Raw genomic sequence first — 23,430 nt, 5'->3', positions numbered from 1 at the left:
TATCTATGAGCCCCTGAGTGGGACTGCTGCCTTTCTTTCACAGATGCCCTGTCCAAAATGGAGGAATCTAGAGAGGCAGTCTGGCTACGGTGGTTTTGCTGAGCTGCAGCAGCCTCCACCAACTTCCCTGCGGCTTTGTTTACACTGTAAGGGTAAAACTGCCTACTCAAGCCTCGGGAATAGTTGATGCCCCTCCCCCCACCAAGCTCGAGCATCCCAGGTCGACTTCAGACTGCTGTGCTGGCAGGGAGAATTTCAAACCAGTGAATCTTAGCTTGCTTGTCCCCATGGGGGTGGGATCCACTGAGCTAGACCACTTGGCTCCCTGGCTTCAGCCCCCTTTCCAGGGGAATGAATGGTTCTGTCTCACTTGCATTCCAAGTGCCACTGGTGTATGAGAAAAAAACTTCTGCAGCTAGCTCAGTGTCTGCCCAAACGGCCACCCAGTTTTGTGTTTGAAACCCAGGGCCCTGATGATGTAGGCACCCGAGGGAATCTCCTGGTCTGTGGGTTGCAAAGACCATGGGAAAAGCTTAGTATCTGGGGCCGGAATTCACCATTCCTCACAGCACAGTCCCTCATGGCTTCCCTTGGCTAGGGGAGGGAGTTCCCCAACCCCTTGTGGTTCCCAGGTGAGGTGACACTCCACCCTGCTTCAGCTCACCCACTGTCTAACCAGTCCTAATGAGATAAGCTGGGTATCTCAGTTAGAAATGCAGAAATCACCTGCCTTCTGCATTGATCTCGCTGTGAGCTGCAGACCAGAGCTGTTCCTATTTGGCCATCTTGCCAGCCACCATGAAGTGGTTTTTTAAGATGCTGACCATTTTAAAAAATTGATTTGTCTTTTTATTAGTGATTTGTAGGAGTTCTTTACATATTCTAGATACAAGCCTTTTGTAATGTAAATATATATTGCAAATATTTGTATTCTAAGAAATATTGGCCCACCTCAAATTGTGAAAATATTACCGTGTGTTTACGTCTAGGTGATTTACAGGTCTAGGATTCATCTAGAATTAATTTTTGTATATGGTTTGTGGTGGGATTTAGGTTAATTTTTTTCCACATATGGATATCCAGTTGTTTCAGCAATGTTTTTTGAAAAGATTCTTTTGCTGACTGTGCATGTTTATTTCTGGACTTTATTCTATTAGACTGAGTTATTTGTCTTTTCCTATACCCATATCATACTGCCTTGATTACTGTAGCTTTATTGTCTTGATATTGATAGTACACATTCTTTAATTTTGTTCTTTTTCAAAGTGTTTATCGACCCTTCTAATCATTTTGCATTTCTATGTAAATTTTAGAATAAACATCTCCATTTCTAAAAAAATGGCTGCTCAAATTTTTAATGCAGTAATATTGAATCTTAGAGAGTAGCTTATCAAATATTGAATTATCTAATCCATGAATATAGTATATCTTGCCATTTAGGTTTTTTTTCAGTGATATTTTGTGGGTTTTAATGTAAAGGTTTCATACTTTTTACATATGAAATTTACTCAAAATTATTTTATAATTGTTAGTGTTATGAAGATTATTTTATTTCACTTATAAATTTTTATTGCTAGTATATAAATGCAGAATTTATATTTGTATATTACTTTGTACCTATAATCATACTTACCTCTTGTTTCAAGTACCTCTTTGGTAGAGTCTTCAGACTTTTCTAAATAAAAATTCACATTGCAAATAAAAATAGGTAACTTCTTCCTTTATAATATTTGGGGGTTTCATTTATCTTTCTTAGTTTAATTTGCTAAGACCTCTATTACAATGTTAAATACAAGTGATAAGAGGAGATATTTTTGTCCTGTTCACAACCTGATAAAAAATGCTCACTACCTTACCATGAGGTACAATTTTAACTAGAGGTTTATTCCCCATTCCTTATACACTGAAGAATGTCCTGAAGTGAACAGCTGTATTACAGCTGTTTTAATGTGGATCTCACCCAGCACGGTTTTCTTTTTACAGAGCTTGAATATCTACTCTTTGTTTCTTTTCAATGCCTTCAATTATGAGTAATCTTATCAAGAGGGTAGTCCAATGCAAGCTACTCCGCCATTAATGAAAGCTTTCATTGCATATATAATTTCAATCATTATACTCTTAATTTCTTATTAGATGCTGTTAGTTTCCTTCCATATCTGTTAGATCTTTTTCGAGTTTCTGATCCTTGCTCATTTTTTAACCCTCTCTTAGTTTTAAAACATATTAGATGTATTTATTTTATAGTCTGTATCTGATTACTCCAATAAATGAGGCACTTATGTGTCTGCTTCTGCTCTTTTTGTTTCTGGAAATGAATGCCTATGGTAGCTTTTTTCCTCATACATTCATGTTTTTTAATGCTGGCTTATGTTCCCTAGAACTTTAGATCCAGTAGTTCTTTGTGTCCTGAGTTGAGAGTATATTCTTCCAGAAAGAATATACATTAATTCTTGGGAACTTGGGCATGCCACCAACATAGATTCATTTCATTTAAATTCTTGCTTAGATTTTTCCATCCTTGAAGACTGGGCACCCAACCTCCACTAAGACCAACCTGTGGCCAAGAATTCTTAGGGATAGGTTTCTATTCCTCTACCAAGAGCCAATAATGAGAAAAGCATGTTTCTTTGCATGTAATCTGTCATTACAAATTTGATATTTTTTTCTTGTTTCCTATTTCTCCAGCAGTTTAATGTATGTGATTCCTGGTTTCATGCAATGTTCTCTGATTCACCTACCCACACTACATAAGTCCAACGCTTGGTCTCCTGTTCCCAGAGGGCACAGCTACTAAAATCAAACCTCTAGACCACCTAGGATTGCTAGGTGCATGTAAGATGGCAGCTTCAATGTGTGATTTCCACCAGATACTGCTGCTCAAGTTTGATTTCAAACCCCAGAGGAATTCTCATGTTGTCTTATAAACTCAGCCATATATTTAATACTGCTTCTCATGTTTCATCCAGTAGACATTTTGTAGTAAGAGGATTTCAAGGTACATAGTTTAATTCATAGCTAGAAATTGAAATATTTAATATTCACTTTTTAATCACTGAAGGCTATAGTTCTTACTCTTTGTTTAGCTGATTGGCAAATGAATTAGCACAATGGATAACAGCAGTTATTTATTGACCTCTATGCCTACACATGTGAAATATGTTTTTTTTTAAAAAAAAGCATCTCTATGCCTATACATGTGAAATATATAGCTATTTTTTTTTAAATAGCTTTTTAAGAAAAATCAGTTATGAGAAAAAAGAGATGGAGCTACTGAATTGTCTGCATCCCTCATGTTGGTTCTACTTTTACAATATTCCAAAGAGTTTCTGTAAAGAGATGTAGGAGGCATAACCAATGAAGGAATTGTGAAGAACAGAAGTGATTGGGGTCTTGTGTTAGTACCTCACCAGTTCTCAAAGCTATCTTTCATGGATAAAATAAAGCTTGAATGATTGAAAGTGTTTCTTGGAAGTTAGCCAGATTTCACATGAAAGGGCTTTTATTTTACTCTTTTACCACAGAGAAAAATATCTTAGCATTTACACATAATAAATTTAATTCATGTGGCTGAATTATACAACTATAACATGTGGGTGATGAAACCTATCTAACCTATCTTACAGATTGTTAAATAGGTTAATTGTAAAAGGTTTAGCATAGTAGCTTTAAATATAGTAACTGCCCATTAAATGCGAGCTATTTTTATTTCCTTTTATAAAAATTCTGAAGTGAGAAACTTTTAATATCTTTGTAAATGTTAAGTTCAGAAATGGTTTAACGTCCTTGAAGTAAAAATGGACTCAGGTAAAAGCTTGGGTTCCCCATTCTAATGGGGTTCCTTCCCGAGGCCCAAGGCGCCTTGCTTTCTCCTCAGTTGTGACTGTCCAGTCTATTATAGCTTCTCACTGAAAGCAGTTTATGTGACTAATAGTAATTTTTTCTTTAGTGTAACATGCAAAGGAGTCATATTAGGGACCAGCAGATTACAAAGATGGACAGCCAGGAAAGTCTGTGTCCTCAAGAAGCCTGTACTCTAGGATTGTGATGTTAAACCCTGGGGCCCCATTATCATCACCTCAAAATATTTCAAGAAAACTACTAAAGTCTCTATGTTTATCTTCTCTTTATATATACACAGTGGATATCTTGGGGTAGAAATCATATTATCTTCTTTTATTATTCCTTATAGCCACTCACTATGTATAGCAAGAATCAATTTAAAAATAGTTAAAATTATTAAAAATTAAACAAAAATACTGATAAAATCCAATTTTAAAGGCATTCTATTATGTGAACCTTCAGTAGGAGTCACAAATATGGTTAAACATTAAATCCTTAGGTCAAAAATAATGTACTCATAACATTGCCCCCAGTATTGTCGGGAAATGTCAGAGGCCATACTGCCAAAGAGAGAATAACAGCTGCACTAAAATTAAAAAGAAAATTGCAACTAGAACACAACTTTTGCCAGGGGAAATATCTCATATGAGACTGTAAGTGAGAAAAGTTGTCTTACCAATTTAAGGTAACCCTCAGCATCTAGAATTAAGTTTTCTGGTTTCAAGTCTCTGTAGATAATACCTAGTCGATGCAGGTAATCAAATGCTTCTGTCACACAAGCAACGCAGAATTTGGAGGTGGGTTCATCAAAGCTGCCTCTGCAATGAAATCATTTTCCCTCTTAATACTTTGGATACACGTCTTTGGTGCTGTTATACGTGTCAAATCAATTATTGGATTGGCAGGTTTATGCAATATAAATATTTTGCAGGGTATCAACAATAAAATGTATTTTATACTACCCATGAATTAAGCTGTTTGCAGATCATAAAGCAATTCAGGGAGATATGTGATACAAACAAGAACTACTTCACTAAAATTAAAATATCAACAACTGTTTTTGGTAATCACACATGGACATGTAAAAGAGAAAAATCCAAAAACAAAGATTTTCTTTAGACACCCATCACAAACTCTGGAGAAAATGCTACTATAGTGGAGAGCTTGAACCAGACTTTTGCAACTTATTGCTTGACTTAAAAATGACTCAAGTGATTATTTTCATTTCCTGTTTGCATAGCACGTCAGAGTAACCCCGGTAAAAATGGAATCATAAGTCTTTTCTGTTTGGGGCCCCTTGATCTTTTATTAAAGTCCCCTCTGTCAGCACTGTGTGTGGTTTTACAGACTGGATTTTTTTTTTTAATGCAGTGGTGATTTGCCACATGATCTCACAGAGAAACATGGCTTTGGGGTGACAGAAACTGGGTTTGACTCCTGTTTCTTTCACTCACTATATCCTTGAGAAAGTTGTTTAACTGTTCTGAGGCTCAGAATCCATATCAGTAAAAAAGGTTTGATACTTACTTAAAAGCATTTTCAGGATTAAGCACAGTGCCTAACAGGTAGCAGTAACTCCCTTTTCTAAAATGATTTAGATTTTCTCAACAAATTTGCCTATTGAAGCAAAGATAGAAGACGCTAATGCATTTGCAGGTATCACAAAAGTCTCCTCACCCTTCCAGGTTCTCCCCATTCAAATCTGTCCAATGAAATGTTCATGATACAACACATTCATCTTCTACTCAGATGCTCAATGTTCTTTCCTTGCCTAAGTCAGTGATTCTGAACCATAAATGCACATTAAAATTGCCTGAGAAGCATTTAAAAAATCATTTACTGGACCCCATCCCAGATTAAATGAATCATAACCTCTGGCATTAGGGCCCAGCATTTTTACTTTGTAAAAGCTTTCCACGTGAATGCAATGTGTGGCCAACTTTGAAAAACACTGGCACAGGTCTGACTGTAAATATGTGGCCTTGCATCAACCCCCACAATCTAACGCCAACCCACGTTCTCATGTCTTCTGTTGCCCTTAACTTCTACCCAAATTCTTCTGTTCACCATCCACAGAGAGACATAATACTACCCCAACTTCCCTGCTTTGTCTTAAAGCAGTTTCCCTGCCTCTCTGCCTTTCCAAATTTGGGTCATGTTTAGAGTTTAATTTGAATCCTTCCTCTATCATCACATTCTCTCTCTCTCCCCTCCTCGGAGCTCACCATCTACGACACTATTTGGCATTTAACTACAAATTTCCAACTTCTTTGTCATCACTTAGTTTTCTCACTAAACAATGAAATGTTTTAAAACTGTATACCTAATCTCCCAAGGAAACTCTAAACTCATTAGAGGTAAAGTTTCTACTTTTTACTCTTTTGGTTAGAAAAGTACACACTGTCTACAGCGTCTCCTCCTGACCCCCACCGTGCACTATGAAGCCTTTTACATAGGTGGTGCTTAGTAAATATCTATGATTTTAATCGTGCAAAAATCACCCCCTTGTGTAAAACTGAATCTTTGCAGGCATCTTGCTCTGCTTTTCAGTGAGGGCTTACCCACTCCCCACCCCCACCTTTGTTTATCACACTGCTTCTGCTAGGAGATTTGGAATCAGAAACACCTGGGTTTTTACCCTGACTCTGCTTTATACTAGTCATGTAACCTGGGATAGTTCACCTCCTCTCTAGTCTGGGATTCTTTACTTCCTAAAACAGAGATGACAACAACTACCTTACGTGGTGTTACGGCACTATTGTAGCATTAGCTAAGACAATATCACTATTACTACTTTATTTTATCAAGGGATATTTTGTTATAATAATTTCCTAATGATTTCCTCTATGCCTTTTTTAATGATTATAAATATAGCCCTTAGGCCAGATGTGAGTATACAAACTTTTTCATTACCTGTCCCTTAATATACTCCAGAGCTCCCCACCTAAGCAGGCCTCCAGAAGCATGTATACATACTTATTGTCCTTGAAAGTACGATATAATCTGTGAAGACAGATAAAAACATGGTTATTACTGGAAATCTAGTTTAAAAACCTTTTTAAAGTTGCTTAGAACTATCATCATAACATTAGGAACAATGATCCTCATCTCCATATAAATACCCCACAACTACACTGGGCTTCTCGCCAAATCCTCTTTGATTTCCCCACTGCCTTGCTTCTGCTCCTGTGGATCTCACTTAGATTGGCCTTTCTCTAACCACAGACTGAACTTCTTAATCTCAGTTTTACCGTAAAAATGTTATCCATTCTTCAGGGCCAACCTCCAAGGCCATCTTTTTAACAAAACATCTCATTATGTCCTCTCCTTTTTCCAAAACCTTAGAGACCTCTGAATATGTCACCTTTAAGATTTGCCTTGCATAGTAGTTATTCATGTCAATGTCTTATATCCCCTAGTTGGTTAATTGATGTTGGATTCCCCTGGAAATAGACTCTGAGACTGAAATTTGCAAGCAGTCAGATTAGTGGGGAGTGCAATTGGAAACAACACCTGTGGGGAAGGGAGGAAGTAGAATTGGGCTATGTTTTAGTTTCGACAAAAGCCTCAGCTTCAAGAGGCTCTGCAGTTGTTGGATGCATGTCCCCAAAGAGAGAGTATGACCTTGAGCAAGGTGGTTCTCTTCACCAAATAAAAACAAAAACCAATGCCCAGAGAGGAACTGAGCTAGAGTCTTCAGCTGACAACCACACTCCTTGAAGCTGGGGGAATGGGGGCCTCAGTTCCGAAGCGGGACCTAGGCAGGGCATCACATTTCAACCTTGTGTAAAAGCAGTTTTGGGGCCTTAATCATCAAGAGACCCCCTTTTCTCCCTAGCACCACACCCAGACCAAAGCAGACAGTAGAACAGCCATATCATATACAGATAGAAGAAGCAATCAGGTAAAGTGGTTCAAAGGGTGGGCTCTGAACCAAGCTGCCAAGGCTTGAATCCAGATCAGACATTTATTAGCTATGCAACTTCTGTTTTCTCATTGTTTCTCAATGAACATATATATTCATTTTACTCTATACAGATTACATATTATGTATATTATTGATATATATTCATTGAAAAAAAAATATCCATTTTATTCTAATTGACCAGTGAGATAAATGTGTTGATTATCTATACATATAGATATAGCTTAGAACAGCACCTGGTGTATGTTAATTTCTCAATAAATGTTGTCATTAATATTTATTCTTCATATTATTGCCTGACTACATGCCAGGCACTTTGGAAAGAGTTGAAAATAAGACAATGAATGCAATCTAATCCATGCCCTGAAGCTGCTCATCATAGCTTGTTAACAAAATATTAATTTTAAAAGTGCATCCATTCTGGGAACATAATATAAAGATAATTGGATGACTCTCTATTGCCGGCACTGCCTGGGTTCAAACTTCTTTGTTGATCTTGGGGAAAAAAGTGTGTCTGGAAAGATGGATAGGGAGAAAGAGTCTTTTAAAGCATTTGATCAAAAAGCATAAATTCTAGTCATTGCAGGGATATTTTACATTACCCAGAAATCACTAAAACTACACTCTGGGGCATTATGACATATATGAAAGCATAAGATGGCTTACACCCCTACCCATGAATTCACAAGGATAGAGAGCTGTGGTCTATAATGATTAATATTTCTTCTGCAAACTCTTGTGACAGCTACAGAAAGAATAACTATTAGAAGATGGATGTTTTGGTACCTAGCTACTACTAGGACCAGGGTACATTCCCCCTTGGCTTCCCACATGTGCCCAAATGCTGCCTTCTGCAGAAATTCAAGATCAGGATGCTCTCTGAGGAGTTTCACACAAATCCTTGCTTCCCTAGTCCCCAATTCTGCATTAAGTCTGAATAAAATAACCAGTTCAAACTATTCCTCAATAATTTTATATTCCTATATACATATACACACATACTCAAACACATATATATATATACACACACACATTTTTGTGATGTTTACTCAAGAATAAAAACAGGCTGGGCGCAGTGGCTCACGCCTGTAATCCCAGCACTTTGGGAGGCCGAGGTTGGCAGATCACGAGGTCAGGAGATCGAGACCGTCCTGGCTAACACGGTGAAACCCCGTCTCTACTAAAAATAGAAAGAAAAAAAAAAATTAGCCAGGCGTGGTGGTGGGTGCCTGTAGTCCCAGCTACTCTGGAGGCTGAGGCAGGAGAATGGTGTGAACCCCAGAGGCGGAGCTTGCAGTGAGCAAAGATCACGCCACTGCACTGAAGCCTGGGTGACACAGCTAGATTCCGTCTCAAAAGACAAAAAAAAAAAAAAAAAAGAATCAAAACAACTGGAAAATATCTGACCCTAGATCTCAAACTTCTAACATTTTTAGTACTGTTGCTGTGACTGGGTTGGAGAATCCAGAGTGGGGCCTCCTCCACCTCTTCTTTCTGTCCTCTTGCATGGAAAGTTTAAAACAAGAGCCGAGTACTACTCAACCATACAAAAAAAATGAGATTCTGTCATTTGTAACAACATGGATGGAACTGGAGGTCGTTATGTTATGTGAAATAAGCCAGACAGAGAAAGACAAACATCACACGTTCTCACTTATTTGTGGGATCTAGAAATCAAAGCAATTGAATTCATGGAGATAGAGAATAGAGGAGTGGTTACCAGAGCCTGGGAAAGGTAGTGGGGAGACATGCAGGAAGGGGAGATGGTTAATGGGTACAAAATAAAATAGAAAGAAAGAATAAGATCTAGCAATTGATAGCACAACAGGGGCATCATAGTAACAATTTAATTGGACATTGTAAAATAACTAAAATAGTATAAGTAGATTGTTTGTAACACAAAGGATAAATGCTCAAGGGGATGGATACCCCATTTTCCATGCTGTAATTATGCATTGCATGCCTGTATCAAAACATTTCATGTACCCCATAAATATATATGCCTACTATGTACCCACAAAAATTAAAAATAAAAATAAAAATAATTTAAGTAAATACATAAATAAAGAGCCTGAAAATCCTAACTCCTTGGAAGCCAAGTGCTCACTTACTTCACAATGAATGGAGAGCACAGCTCCTCTAGGATCCTCTTCTCTGAGTAGACATGCTCCTGCTGCTTGGTGTCAACTATGTGCTTCTTCCTTATACACTTCATAGCAAAAGCAACATTCTCATTTTTTACTTTAACCTATGTAAGAAATGGAAAGATACCTCAAAATTAACTTATATCTATATAAAACACACTAATCAATGAGAGTTAAAACTGTTTCATGTTTAATTAGTATGGAAGCCCTTAGCCACTTATCCCTTTGAGAACTTTCATTCAAGTGTACACACTTCCCTTTCATCACTATTTCTAGAATAGTTCATCTATCTGGGATGTGGCTCTAAAATTTTTGTATTAAAGCAAAATAAAATTCTGTTAGACTTAATATTTAGATAGCTATTCTATTTTTAATTGGGTGACATTAAAAACTTTGACTAGAATTGCCTTTTTTTATTATTCACTTTGCTTTCAAAGCAAGATTTATTATTATTATTATTATTATTATTATTATTAATTATTTTAAGACAGGGTCTCACTCTGTCGCCCAGAATGCAGTGGTGCAATCAGGGCTCATTGCAGCCTTGACCTCCTGGGCTCAAGCTATCCTCCCATCTCAGCTTCCTGAGTAGCTGGGACTACAGGTATAAACCACCACACCCAGCTAATTTTTGTATTTTTTATAAAGGTGGGGCCTCACTATGTTGCTCAGGCTAATTTCAAACTCCTGAGCCCAAGCAATCCTTCCACCTTGGCTTCCCAAAGTGCTGGGATTATAAGCATGAGCCACCGCACCCAGCCTAAGCTCTATATCTGTACCATCCAATATGGTAACTGCAAATCACATGAGGTTATGTAAATTTAAATTAAATAAAATTAAAAATTCAGTTCCTGAGTTATACTAGCCACTTTTCAAAAGCTCAACAGTCACATCTAGTTAGTGGCTACCCTATTGAATAGCACAGATATAGGACATTTCCCTCAGCACAGTTCTATTAAACAGTACTACTCTAGATGCACGATCAAGTATTTCCTAAAACGGAAATAAACATTTTAAAATAATTTTTTGATAGATTTAAAACTCCATAAGCAGACTATGCTAGATAAGTAACTACATTGTGCAGAAATGGCTGCACTCCATATTTTGCTCATGTTTGCCATTAGTGCTGCCCATGACTTTTAAATCAATGGTGGATTTACTGCTTCAATTATTATTAGAAAACAGATCTCAGCTTTGTTAATTGAATCCTTTTGCCACAAACTTTGACGAAAAATACCACTGCAGACGGGTATTATCTTTATCTCTCCATAAGGTATAAGAGACATTACACACATTATTTATCCTAAGGAACATCTGTCCCTGCCCCCATCAGAGATGAAGCGAGGACTGGGTCTGAAGGGTACTGTCCAGACTCTCCTGACAGCATTTCAAATCTGCTCATGCCCAAAGCCAGCCAGCAGACCAACAGGTCAGCAGAGTTCCCAGAAGATAAGGTATGGTGAATCCTTAAAAATCTGATGGGCAAAGAAGGACTCGGTAATTGCCAAGGCCTCAGAGCCATCTGTACCCAGTAAGGCCACAGATCTCTATTCCACATTTTCCTTAGAAAACTTGTTTGACAGTACCACTTTTGCTACTCCTTGGAAGCTGATAGCTCAGAAAGAGGGTGATGTGGAAGGCACAACTAAAATCAGGCTGTAAGTTCCCAGATATCCTGATCAACACTACAGAAGGCTTCTCTTCAAATATTCCCTTTCATTCATCTTCTTTTCTTTTCTCACAATACGAAATTTTGAGCAACCCAAAAACAAAATAATGAAGGTGAAATACAGATATGGTACTGGAGTTGTTTAAAGAACACAACTATAACATTGAATATTTCATCTCTATGGCATTTTCACTTGACACATTCTTCTTTAGTGTATAGAGACTAAATGTGTCATGAATGTATATAGACACACATTTGCTGTTAGAAAATACATTATTTTATGTTTCCTTCTGGACGTGCTTACTTAGTATATTGATAATTATCGAGAAGAAAATTCACAAAAGACGTTATGTAAGCTTGAACTAGCAGTTGATTATTACAAGTTACTTACTAGCACAGACCTGCTACTATACAATATACAAAGTGAAAAGTTTACTTTCTCAATTTCAGTTCAAAGCAACATTTAAGATAGCAGTAACAATTCATATATTCCTCCAAGATATGCTGGAATATAAAACAAAAAAAAAGTCAAAAGGCTTCTCTCAGATGCTTGAAACGTAAACCCCTTACAAGCTCAACTCTTCCGAACCCACCAACGCCCAGTGTTGCAATAATCTCAAGGTTCTGGAATGGGGATGATGAGGAAAATCTGGCCACCTTCTCCTTCAGCTGAATCATTTCCAGAGAGAGTGCTTTGGACAGCTTCCAGTTAGACATGGACCGCCTGTACAAGAGAAGTGAAACTTTACACACACACACCCATAATTAAGAAGGTGTCATGCCATACATAAATTTCACTCCTACGACAGTCTAATTTCTGCTGTAACTATGATTTATAATTGCCACAAAGGCTATCTCAACTTTTATGGATCAGATTCAGTCCCACACAGCGAGAAAACAATAGAATATACAAACATAAAACTCACACATATGCATATACCAGGAAATAGACGAATGCCAAGTTGAATCAATGAGAGGTAAAATGGGTATAGTTTGTGGTACTTAAAATGTACCTCTTAGGTTTCTTCTCAGTGTGGAAATTTTTTTTAACTAAAAATATATATACCTCAAAAAAGCTGTTAAAAAACAACCATGAAAAGCAGTCAATGAATGGGAATGAAACAAGGAAGCCACTTCCTTTGCTGCATGTACAGGAGAATGCCACATTGACAATCTTTCCCACGTTTTGCTAGTTTTATCAGATCTTGAAGCTTTGCATGGCTGAACCAAAATAACTGCTTTGTGAAATATGAAAAGTACATTTCTTACTTTATGTCTAAGTAATATCCATTTTTTTCTCTTTTAATTAAGGTTTACCGGTCTGGGTTACATATTCATAAATTATTACCACAAAAGGCCTTCAGTGTAAAAATTGCAAAAACATATGAAGTACTGATTGAATATTCTAATTTAATTCAAATTTAAGTTTTCTAAGAATTTTGACTATATGGCTTTGATAGCACTATCTAGTGAACATGTGCTTAAGCATTCACTCTAAAAAAATGTTTCAGCAAACAATTTTCAAATAATTTTCATTTAACAAAAGTAGAGTTTTCTAGTACACACAAAAAATTAATCACTATTACTACATTTAGAGACCTACCCAACCCCCTCCTCCACATATCCCTGGGCAATAGATTCCTTACATTTTGAAAAAATTCTAACTATAACCCTGCTCTTTACCTCTAATCAAATATTAATGTCTTTTTGAGCTAAGTCACCAGGCAACATAAAATATCCCTTTTGTAAGGCCCTGGATTAGAACACTTCTCCCTAACATTCCTACTCATCACCCAAAATAAAGGAGCAGACTATTTCTAATAGATAATATCCATTCTAGTGGAAGTGGTGTTGTCTTTGTGGAAGAACAATTCAAAAGAACTCTCCAGAATTTTCTAGTGAAGGCACATTAAAAGTTACCACACAGCAAGTCACACCCTCTGTCCCCTTCTTTATTTATTGGCTGCCAGAAGTCAGCTCCGGCTCAGGAAAACATTCCTCCACTTACTTCGCATGTCTTTTTTCATCATCACGGTTCAGGTTTGCCACATATCCTTCAAGGTATTTTTGCAGCTCTTCAAATGTACCGACAGTTTGGTTGAATGTTCTAAATAGATAGAATAAAGTAAAATGCTCCGTGCTGATAGTTACCAAGGCAACTTGACATTCTTCTAAGCTCATAAAACACTAGCTGGTTATTCCTGACTTTATAAATCATTTTTTAAATAATTTATGAAATATTGAAGTTGATGTAATATGTACAAGGGTTATTAAAAGCTATATATAATTGATCCTTTGACTTTATAAAAGCAAAGGGGCTATTAATGAGAACAGGAAACTTTTTTATAGTTTTCTGCCTTGTATTTAAGGTTGTATATATATATATATTTTTTTTATTATACTTTAAGTTCTAGGGTACATGTGCACAATGTGCAGGTTAGTTACATATGTATACATGTGCCATGCTGGTGTGCTGCACCCATTAACTCGTCATTTACATTAAGTATATCTCCTAATGCTATCCCTCCCCCCTCCCCCCACCCCATGACAGGCCCCGGTGTGTCATGTTCCCCTTCCTGTGTCCAAGTGTTCTCATTGTTCAGTTCCCACCTATGAGTGAGAATATGCAGTGTTTGGTTTTTTGTCCTTGCGATAGTTTGCTGAGAATGATGGTTTCCAGCTTCATCCATGTCCCTACAAAGGACATGAACTCATCATTTTTTATGGCTGCACAGTATTCCGTGGTGTATATGTGCCACATTTTCTTAATCCAGTCTATCATTGTTGGACATTTGGGTTGGTTCCAAGTCTTTGCTATTGTGAGTAGTGCCGCAATAAACATACATGTGCATGAGTCTTTATAGCAGTATGATTTATATTCCTTTGGGTATATACCCAGTAATGGGATGGCTGGGTCAAATGGTATTTCTAGTTCTAGATCCCTGAGGAATCGCCACACTGTCTTCCACAATGGCTGAACTAGTTTACAGTCCCACCAACGGTGTAAAAGTGTTCCTATTCCTCCACAAGGTTTAACAACAATTTTTTAAAGAAGATAGTGGGAAGGGAACAGCCTTACATGATGTGTTTACTGAATCAACAGGTTACAGGGGTTACAGATTCTTTTAACTTTGCTTAATAAAGTTAAGCTATATATATTTTAAATCAAGAAAAAATTTATCTCTTGTCTCAAGATAACTCTCTCCATTTCACATTCCTTCATAATTAAATCCAAAACATTTTACCTTACTTTAGTAGTTCTCTGAGGATCAGCCAACATCTCATTACCTTTCTCACCCTTCCTGGATCACAGGTTTCTCATAGGCCTGATCTAATCACTCTGTCTCCTGTCCATGATCACTGGGAATTCTAACATAGTCCTATGACCTTGAGAAAAAATAATCCTTTTCCTCACCAGTGAAAGGCCAACTTTCTTGATTACTTCCAATGCTTCCCTGCTTCTAACTCCAACAATCCATCTTGACTGGTAATTATTAGGGTACTTCTTTTCCCTACTACAAAATAGTATCCTTCTTAAAAGTAAAGACCATGCTTTAATCATCTTTGTAACATTTTAAGTACCTAGTACACAGTAGAATGAAAAGAGTGAGTTTACCTCAAAATACCTAAAATTAATAAGCCAGAGCCACCTCAATATTGTGCTGTCTCAACTTACTGCCTCTACCCATTTACTTGACAACCAATCTATATTTACTTTATTAAGCACATATTACCTACTGTGCAGGGTATTTTTCCTTTCCCCTCCAGATCTATTCTCTACTCTTTTCTAGCCTGTTCTATGGACTGACCTTTGTCGACTGAAGAGTAGTGAGACATAAAACAGGATGGCTATGAATTTTCTAATCTCCAATAGTTGAAATTTTCTGTTAAAAAGGAAACATTCTTACTTTGTTTTACTTTTATGTATTCTATACTTCACCATTATTTTGCTGGCTATTAAACTAACTGCAGTATTACTGTAAACAAATCTTATTTTCTAAACAGAGGTGAGACGGGTGCTATAGGTCTCTAGAAATTATCCACTAACTAATCCTAAAGTCAAGTTTAAACAGCTACAAAATTGTTGCTGTGATATTCAAATAGCCTACATTAATTCAGATGCTATAGCCTGAGCAATAACTGATGAACTTTTTTTTTGAAATTTGTCCCAACAGTCAGTGATAGAGATGTGACAAATAGCATTTCCCATTTGTTTAGAGCTCTTGCCATACAAAAGGGTTATTTCATATTTTATCACATTTAAAAATAGGAAATATAACTCAAAGTTTAACTCTCCTTCTTGCACTGTAAGCAATCTAAGCCTCTGTTAAAATCATGAATTAAGAAAGAAGAAATAAAAAGTCATTGGCTTTCAGTCACTATATTTCATTGCAAGGATGGTGCCCTGTATTCAGCCACCATCTGGTGAGCACTTCCCATATGCCAAGGACTATGTCAAAGGCTGGCACTGCAACCGCAGTGAATAAGTTACATGTTTCTGTATTTATGAAGCTTACAGAAGCATGGAGAGACAGATGTTAAATAAAACAATCAAGGTATTATAATGATATGACAAGGGTATAAAGGCTGCTATGAGAGCATTATTGTGGGATCTTATTCTAGTCTATAAGTCATAGCTAGGATGATTATATAATTTATCATCCAAGCTGGAATATATTTCTGAGTGAAATGATGTGTCAATATTAAATATGCTGGTGTAATCTGAACTGTCTCAGTAAATCCAAGATGTAAGTAAACCTAGTTATATCTGATAATCAGTTTGTCTTATCCACAGAAAATATTCACGTAATTTTTATGTCTCATTGTGCCTAATGCAATACTTTGTATATTGCAGACTCTAAATTATACACACGTGAACTAAACATTTTAAAATTATAAACTGGCAAGTAACTTGTAAGCCATATAAAATTATTGCATCCTCTTTATGGATTATGAATACATGAGACATTGTATAAATATGTGGTGCATGTGATTACAATGAAGAAAAAAGAAATGAGTTCCTCCTTTCTATCCTATTTGTAGTCCTAGCATTTTGCATCCATTTATAATATTTTACCACACAGCTAATGCCACTCAGTGCTTGCACATATTTTAAGGAACATATATAGAAAACAATGCATTATTGATACAATACTGTACCAATATATTTTCCATTTGAGAGTTGGCATCCAAAGATTACCTTTATCTGAACACACTTCACACTTTTCTAGTCCTATGTTTTTGCTTGAGGGTTTTATTTCACCTAGGGTGACTTCGACATTTCCTCTTTGCCTAGAAAAGTCCTGTTAATACTTTAAATCCCTTTTCCACACCTAAAAATTAAAATAAAACCTTGACCACTTTACTGCATAGTGATTGCTCCTCTTTTTGAACACATGCTTGGGAGCCAACTGGCATGGTGGGAAGCATGGGGAAATGAGTTAGAAAGCCTGGACAGGGACGGCTCCAACACAGGGAGCACTGCTGGGGAAATTATGTAACCTACCTGGGACTCATTTTGTATCTGTAGAGGAGAGAATTAAAATAACTCTAAGTGATATTAAGAATTATTGTTAACATTTCAGGCATGTTAGCCTTATTGTGGTCATGCATTACATGTAATACTTAGCTTTTAGAAATGCAACTAAAATGTATAGATAAAATAATTTTATGTTGGGAATTTGCTTAAAAATAGTGTGGAGATAGCAGGAAGTGGTAAAGGGGTATAGATAAGGCATAAATTGATCATTGTTTAACTTGCATTATGGGTTCATGATACCATTCTATTTTTTGATATGTTTAAAATTTTCTATAATAAAAATATATTTTTAAATGCTCTAAAGTTTTTTTCCAGCTCTATATCTCTAGACTCTATTTTCAATAAATGTTGTATTTAACAGTCAACTATATACTACCTTGTGATATCTGTTGTCATTTTATAATCTTTGTTAATATTTCATATGCGTATGCTCTATTTCTTTGACTACACTATGACTTTTCTGACAATGGCCTGCCTTTGGTATCACTGAATTTCCTTCATTTTGTCAAGTAGATAACCAGAAATATTGAATTGATTAATGAGAAACCCAGGGGGGCAGATTCAAACTGATTTAAAATGAGTGATGCATATAAAATGAGACTTATTTTGAAGAATAACCTAAGACATTTAGAGATTAATATTGACACACATCACTTACAAATTACAACAAATGTTCAATTAAAGCCACTCTGGAAAAATATGTAGCTAATATATATTTTATGCTTTGAGAGAGGTTTTGTTCAAAAATTGACCACTAAAGGCATTTTAGAAATAAATTATGTAATTGTTCACTATATTGTATGGAAGAAATCCATAAGCGAACGAATCAACTTACTTCCCTAGAAGATGCAGAATTTAAATCAGCCTATTGCTGATATTTATGTACAAACTCTGCACACAAAATATTTAGCCTTCCAGCATCTGCCCCTGCCACAGACCGATTCAGATCAGAAGGCCCTGTTCCTTCCCATGAATTTTAATAGAATGTACTTGCAGCTGAGATTGGCCAGTATTTCCAAGTGGTGATGAATGAGAAAACAGATCGGCCTTGAAGTAACAGAAGGCCAAGTCTTCAAAGGTGGCAGTAGCCTGCCTCCTCCAACATCAGTATACTCACTCTCGATCTATAACCAGGCATGCAACATCATTTTCTTCAGCAATAATGTTAGCTGACCTGACATCATCACTGCAAACAAAAATAGGAAATTCAATTTTCACTATAATTAGAAATTAAACATCCACTTTTATTAGAGAATGTACTAACTTTGTATGAAAACACAACCATCACTTACACCTCCCAAAAACTGCTTCTTTTAAACATCATAATTTATATCCCCCCAAAAAAAGATTTGAAATGTGCCCCAGTAGAGGTTATGTACACAAAGAATTCAGAGGAGAAGAAGATAATTGCACTGGGAACAGAGAAGAATAAGTGACTACAAATGTTTATGGAATCTCATTCTGAGCTTTGTGAAAGTCAAAATAAAATAGCTCTCCTCTGATCAAAGGAGAACTATTCACTAACAAGAAGGCAAAACTGAAATTAACTTATCAGAGAAATGTATTGGAAAAACAGTCAAGTAATTAGCATAAGATAAATCAATCATTAATAAAATAAAAAAGTTGTTTCAGTGCCATATCACCCAATTAATTAAATACTAAAATACTTTCATTTCAAAGTGTAAAGTGTATATTTTTCCATTAAAATCTCTGAAATTAGAGCATGTCTTAAAATTGATAAATTGTAGTGTAATTAGTAGCATTTTCTTTTTCTTAGGTGTATATAATATAGCAGTGCATCTTATAATTGACATCTTGCAATTGTATATGATCCAATGGTAGCAAATTTAATTACCTAATGAATGCCAGTGGGTATCAGGTAAAGTACTTCTTTACAGACCTTTACTTATATTAGCTTCCTCCCTCTATTAGTTATAAACTAAAAGACACACACACAAAAGGTACACCCACAAGGCACCCAGTGCTCTGAGATTCATTTAAGATGACTTGGGAGTACTAAGCATACCCTGGAGTATGCTTTGGGACTCTTCTAGGCAACTTCATCAAAAATGTTATCGCACAAAGTGTATTTCCTTTGCCTTCTCTTAGTAATGGGACAGGAAAAACACTGGCAGCCCATCTCTACTATTTCAAAGACCCCTATCTACCTAGCTCACATTCTGAGACCTTCTGACATAACTCACTGTCCCTCCCAAGTTTACAGGGTCCTTGTTAGAAGATATCAGTGAAAACACTTCAGTTTCATGGACCTTTGAGACAGCAGCAGGAAAATTTGTACTTGTATATGTAAAGGTAGAGATAGAGATAGAGATGGTGGATGTAGAGCCAGACAGATCTAGAAATAGACATAAGCATAGACATAGACATAGACACAGACATGATCTTGATTGTAGGCCAACCATTTGATCCGTGAGCTTAGAGAAAGGAAAGGCATATGGTATTCCTTTTGCATGTCAGTATCATGATTTTGACTGAGAATATTCTCTGCAAACATTTTACAAGTATTAGATGTATGCAAATACACTTATGTTTCTTTCATAGTAACTGTGTAAGTGCCATAGATTTATTTTTGCACATAAAATTCTGAAAGAACTCCAGGGACTATTTAATGTCAAGTCATGGAAATATACAGAATATAAGGATTACTGAATCACGGTCAGTGGCCCTAAAATGTGATAGCATTAAAAGGCACAAAAATATAAAAATATTTGTCTCCAACTTTCCTTCTCATTGATTTTAGCTTAATGCTTTCAAACACCTTTAGGAGTTGAGTGTCTATCTTAAACATAAATTCCCATGCTTTTTTTATTGGAAAACACTATAATTGGCTAGCCACAACATATAGCATAAATTATTTCAGGCCCAGCAAAACTGAATAACATATTTTCTTTCAAGAGCTATTTTGACTCTATACTGCATTTATAAAGTTCTGTGCACTTTCAAGCTTCCGTTGTTTTGCTTGAAAGTATGAGAAAACCTGTAAGCGTTAAGAACAAAGACACTGAAGCCCTGGATAATGATATTACATTATTATATTGCATGAATGTATTTATATTCTGTTACAAATAAACAAAAAGAATAATAATTTTCCTAATATTGAAACAAGTTCATTACCGGCTATAAAGTGGTAAAGAAGAATTCAGCTTATCTTTAAATCCCACTTTTAAATTGCTACATAATAGCTAAAACTTTTTTTTTTTTTGGTTTTCTTTAAAAACTAAGAGATTTGTGATTTTTAAAGACTCAAATTTGTCTTCAGGTAATATCTGAACACTTTTTCTTTGCTCTGTACTTATGTAAACCTGATCTACAAATCAGCAGAATTGGGGTTTCATAGGCAAAGGTTAAGAAGATAAATGAACAGGAATACTATTCCTTTTCCAAAAGCATACAGTTGAAACAAATGCATTTAGTCATATGTAAATTTTAACTGATTTCTTAAATAATTCCAAGTATTAACTTGAAAACATAGATAATTCCAATAAAGTGTGTTGCTCTAACTTTAACTTAATATTTTACAAAGTTATTTATATTTAGGAAAATGCATTTGATCAGACTTGAGGTTTTATGAGTTCCAGGAAATGCAAAGTGTCCCTCGAGCCATTTAATTAACTTTTAAAAATATTTCTTCCATAAATTAGATCAACAGTAAATAAACTCATACCTCAAGACTGAAGGTTGTGGTAAAAATTGCAAATATACTATTTTGAGTTGTTTTTAAAACTTGCAAAACGAGCTGATAAAAATTCTTAAGAAAAATACTTTTGACCTGATGATTTAAAAGCACACAAAATATATAAAATTATTTCATAATTTTTAAAAAGGTGAAAACTCTAAAGTAGGCAATATTTCAAACGTTGGAAATATAAAGATCTGTATACAAGTGTAATTTTTCCATTTTTAACCTTTTCTCAGACCCTTTTTTGAAACTAAAAAGTTTAATAGAACACCAATTTCATTTTCACTAGCAAACTTAAGATTTTCCAATTATTTCCTCTGCAAATTAGCATACTCATTTCCCTCATAAAAATTTAAGAAATCACTTCAAAATATTTAATATTAGGATATTTGTTGCCATTAACTTGGTAGCTCAATTTAACAACTCTAAATGATTTTATATAAAAAATAGTCGAAGCATTTTATCCAAAGTATGGCATATAATTCATGAATTCACCTGATAAGAGCTTTTTCTCCAAAGTATTCTCCTTTCTGCAGTGTTTTTATCAGCTGTGGTTGATCATGGCCTTCTGTGCTCTGTGTTACTTTTACCTAAACAATGTTAAGCAATACAAACAGAAAGAGACTGAAGAAAAAGGAGAATCTGAACACACATTCATTCAACCAAACCCTCTAGACCTATATAAACTTGGACAAGGAAAAAGACAATACTTTGTTTTAATTTTATGGTAATTAGGACAATTACCTACATTCAGCCCATTTTGATGGATGTGGGAAGTCCTATGGTCTAATATTATCAAATAACTACCCACTGTAAGAGGAAAATTCACCATCTAAACTCCACCTCCTAAAGTTAAATTTTAAATGTGAATCCAGTGATTCCTTCTGAGAGATCCACAAAGCAAATAATAATGGTCTTGTGGGAACTTTTTCTATTTTAAAAAGCCTAATATAGTTGACAAATTAATCAAAAATAAGGTTGAGTATCAGTAGTTCTGAGTCTGGTATCAATAGATTGACTGGCCGAATCCTGTGCACCTCCTAAAACTGAATGCAAAATGTTGATTGAAGAAGAGTCTACAACTTTCATAGGCATCTCAAAGCAATCTGTTGCCCAGAAAGGCTTAAGAACCCCCCACCCAGCAGGGCCAAACAGAAAAAGCCCTGTTTGTGGCTAGAGTTATTCCAATTCAACATGGTAACAAGTGCTGATTCAGGCTGAATAGAAATTCTGTTTGGCATTTATGTATGTCACGATGAATTAAAATTTTAAAAATAAAAAATGCAATTTTTTATCACCAAGAATTATTTCAAAGTATGGGGTCTAGGTTGGGGAAAAATGACAAGAAGTAGTTCCTAGTGTTGAAGAGTTTCAGAGGTTTGAAACTATTTTGTTCATGTTTTTCCTTCACTTGGGGCCAAATTCAAAGTTCAACCACAATCCAGTTTACAAATGGCAGTGCCTGACTCCCTGATGGTAAACCCTTCCATATAACATATGTAAAAATCTGACAGTTTATACACACAGGTGCTCAAGAATTGGCCCTTCCCTTCAATATTTCACAAATGCTTTTCATCTGTGAGTAATACTGTTGAGTCGACATTGGAACAACTGGCAACATGTTATCCATTCAATATCTAGGTAAAGAAAAAGACTTATTGTACATGTTAGTATAAATTTTGCATCAGCATCTAAATTCACTTGAGCTGTTTTGTATCAATTGAAATTCTGAGCCATATTGGTTCTATAAGCCTGATACCTAATCATGACTGTCTTCAATTGCTGAATTCATTCTCCACCTGCTACTTGTCATATCTATTGGATAAGAAAATATTCTAGTACTGATCTTGGAATCTGGGGATGATTGAGAATCACATATTCATAACCAGAAGGGACCTTATAAATAATCCAGCCATCTCATATACAATTAAGCTAGGTCTCTCCCCAAAAAATCAAGTGACCTACATAACATCACTAAGAAGTTACTATTTCTTAGGGGGTCCTGTGGCCTCCACTCCAAAGCCAGTGTTCAAACAGAATTGCATGGGACTCTACTGGTAGAAGCTCCTTTACCTGTCCAAAGTGGAGGACCTATGTTGCAATGCAAAGCATAGTTGAGTTTATGGCAAACTGATTTAAAATAATCTTTTTTATTTAGTAAGTTTTAATTAATAGTTACCTTTCCTTTTGCCAAAATGAAAAAGGTACTTCCTTCCTCGCCCTCTCTAATGATGTAATCTCCTTTGTCATAGTATTCCTGTTGGGATGAGAGAGAAAGAAAATGTAAGAGCGGGAGGAGCCAAGATGGCCGAATAGGAACAGCTCCAGTCTACAGCTCCCAGCGTGAGCGACGCAGAAGACGGGTGATTTCTGCATTTCCATCTGAGGTACCGGGTTCATCTCACTAGGGAGTGCCAGACAGTGGGCACAGGTCAGTGGGTGCGCGCACCCTGCGCGAGCCGAAGCAGGGCGAGGCATTGCCTCACTCAGCAAGCGCAAGGGGTCAGGGAGTTCCCTTTCCTAGTCAAAGAAAGGGGTGACGGACAGCACCCGGAAAATCGGGTCACTCCCACCCGAATACCGCACTTTTCCGACGGCCTTAAAAAACGGTGC

The 23,430-nt window shown here is 36.1% G+C and overlaps 1 protein-coding gene across 4 annotated transcripts in view; it reads right to left on the bottom strand.

The window, feature by feature from the left end:
* PRKG2 (protein kinase cGMP-dependent 2) overlaps window positions 1-23,430 on the bottom strand; it is a 126,922-nt gene that overhangs the window by 43,107 nt on the left and 60,385 nt on the right. For 2 of the 4 annotated variants that reach the window (XM_003832268.5, XM_008957652.4), the window contains exons 7-14: window positions 22,997-23,074; window positions 21,313-21,407; window positions 18,235-18,303; window positions 13,587-13,685; window positions 12,149-12,302; window positions 9,877-10,013; window positions 6,754-6,843; window positions 4,517-4,658 (exon numbers count right to left, since the gene is read on the bottom strand). In XM_003832268.5, coding sequence (XP_003832316.1) covers window positions 4,517-4,658; window positions 6,754-6,843; window positions 9,877-10,013; window positions 12,149-12,302; window positions 13,587-13,685; window positions 18,235-18,303; window positions 21,313-21,407; window positions 22,997-23,074 — 864 coding nt within the window. Of the gene's footprint in view, window positions 1-4,516; window positions 4,659-6,753; window positions 6,844-9,876; window positions 10,014-12,148; window positions 12,303-13,586; window positions 13,686-18,234; window positions 18,304-21,312; window positions 21,408-22,996; window positions 23,075-23,430 lie in introns of those variants that run through there. The other 2 variants (XM_057302079.2, XM_034958586.3) reach the window with 2 other exon arrangements.

The sequence above is a fragment of the Pan paniscus genome, chromosome 3 (genome assembly GCF_029289425.2).
Source record: "Pan paniscus chromosome 3, NHGRI_mPanPan1-v2.0_pri, whole genome shotgun sequence".
NCBI lineage: Eukaryota > Metazoa > Chordata > Mammalia > Primates > Hominidae > Pan > Pan paniscus.
This window is presented reverse-complemented; position numbering and strand designations above follow the sequence as displayed.